At 45.1% G+C, this 1,700-nt stretch overlaps 1 protein-coding gene across 1 annotated transcript; it reads right to left on the bottom strand.

Annotated features, from left to right (window-relative positions):
- Positions 1 to 308: 308 nt before the first annotated feature.
- LOC142437205 (translation machinery-associated protein 7-like) lies at positions 309 to 704 on the bottom strand. The gene has a single exon (XM_075540470.1). The coding sequence runs from the start codon at positions 629 to 631 to the stop codon at positions 437 to 439; it is 195 nt and encodes a 64-aa protein (XP_075396585.1). The 5' UTR covers positions 632 to 704; the 3' UTR covers positions 309 to 436.
- Between the last annotated feature and the right edge of the window lie 996 nt (positions 705 to 1,700).

The following is a 1,700-nucleotide window of genomic DNA, read 5'->3' as shown; positions in this document are numbered from 1 at the left end:
CCCTTTGAAATTTTGCTATCCAGTTCATTTCTGCCATTTAATTTAGCAATTCATTTTCTTTTTCTTTCTTTCTTTCTTTCTTTCTTTCTTTCTTTCTTTTTTTTTTTTTTTTTTGCTATTTCAAACGAGTTGCTTTAATTCCAGATGGTACAGAATACAGAATTCTGGGCATCACAAAGACTGAAGAGCAGCTCTGGCAGGTTCTGGATGGGTTCACTCTGACCTCACAGCTAAGACAGAAATGGCTGAGTGAGAAGAACTAAACGTTGTATGATTTTTCTTCTTTTTTACAAAAGTGTATTCTTAAATGTACAGCAGGCTCCAAGACAACACTTCATTCTAACTATAAGTGGCAACAAAAGTTCTAGCAGGGAATCCAGATGTCTACACAGGAACGGAATCAAGGGCCATCATTGCCTCAGCCACCAAGAACACCTCACTCTTTGCCAGATTTCTTAATTCCACCTGTGGCCAGGGGCCCCTTCCCCGCGGCCTTCGCCTTTAGCTCCTCCAGTTTCTTTTGTTCTTCCTTCTGTTTCTGCTTGAAAGCCTTCTCTTCCTTGTCCATCTCCTTGTTCTGCTTCTTGGGTTGTTTCGGGGGCTTCTTCTTCCCACCTTCGCGGCCCGACATGGCGCCTGCCGCCCCTTCCCCAGACCTGCCACCGAAAGCGCAGCTCAGCTCCCCGGCCCCACCTCGTCAGCACCTGGACCAGCAATTCATTTTCAAGAACAAACTTCAGAGTCTCTTCTAACATCCATGGTGGTCTTTTCTTTCTACTGAATTTCTAATGGCTTTTTGCTTCTTCAAGGAGTTCTTCCAGTGCGGTGGGTTACAAACCGGGCTGCTCACCATCAAGGTCAGCACTTGGAACTCACCAGCTGCTGCAAGGAGAAAGATGGGGCTTTCTACTCCTGAAAGGACTTAAAACCTCAGTCACCCAAAGGGAAGTTCTGATGTTCCTGGATTCATACTTTATACATCCCACTTTCAAATTAATCGTGGATCTTTGCAGCTATTTCTTCCCATTGTGAGTCATGCCTCATCAGTAAACAAAGGAACTGAAAGTTTTACTCCATCCACATCATGACAGATACCTCTACTTTAAGACTGCAGCTCTTCCCTAGACGTATGTTGAACACCTTCCAACCAAAGGAGCTCATCTTCTGGCACAATTGTCATCTCCTGTGACAATATTTCACTGCTACTCATAAGGTTTCCAGTGGTTAATCCCTCAGGAGTGGACACCTATTCCATCTTTCTTTAAGGCAGCCTCTTTTTAAAGAAGGAGCCCTGGTCATATAGTGGCTACTCATGGGCTATAATCTGAAAGGTCAGCAGTTCAAAACCACCAGCTGCTCCTTGGGAGAAAAATGGGGCTTGCTACTGCTGTAAACAGGTACAGTCTCGAAAACCCTTGGGGCAGTTCTACCCTGTTCTGTAGGGTCGCTATGAGTCAGCACAGACTCGGTGATAGTGAGTTTGTTGGTTCCATTTGTTTTTAAACGTGACCTTGGAGGACAGCCAGAATGCTCCTTAGAAGCTGGATGACAAGACTTGGCCTTGTGCACTTTGGGCCAGTCCCTGGAGAAGGACATTATATTCGGTAAAGTAGAGTCAATGGAAAATGGGACCCTCAGTGAAATTCATTGACACCGTGGCTGCCCAATAGGCTTAAGTGTAGCAACTCTTCAGATGATGG

Source organism: Tenrec ecaudatus, chromosome 1 (assembly GCF_050624435.1).
Source record: "Tenrec ecaudatus isolate mTenEca1 chromosome 1, mTenEca1.hap1, whole genome shotgun sequence".
NCBI classification, from domain to species: domain Eukaryota; kingdom Metazoa; phylum Chordata; class Mammalia; order Afrosoricida; family Tenrecidae; genus Tenrec; species Tenrec ecaudatus.
Note: the sequence above shows the minus strand (reverse complement) of the source record. Positions and strands in the feature narration are given on the sequence as shown.

What these genes read in the sequence shown, in the direction of transcription:
- LOC142437205 (XM_075540470.1), bottom strand. Translation starts at nt 631, where the DNA reads ATGTCGGGCCGCGAAGGTGGGAAGAAGAAGCCCCCGAAACAACCCAAG.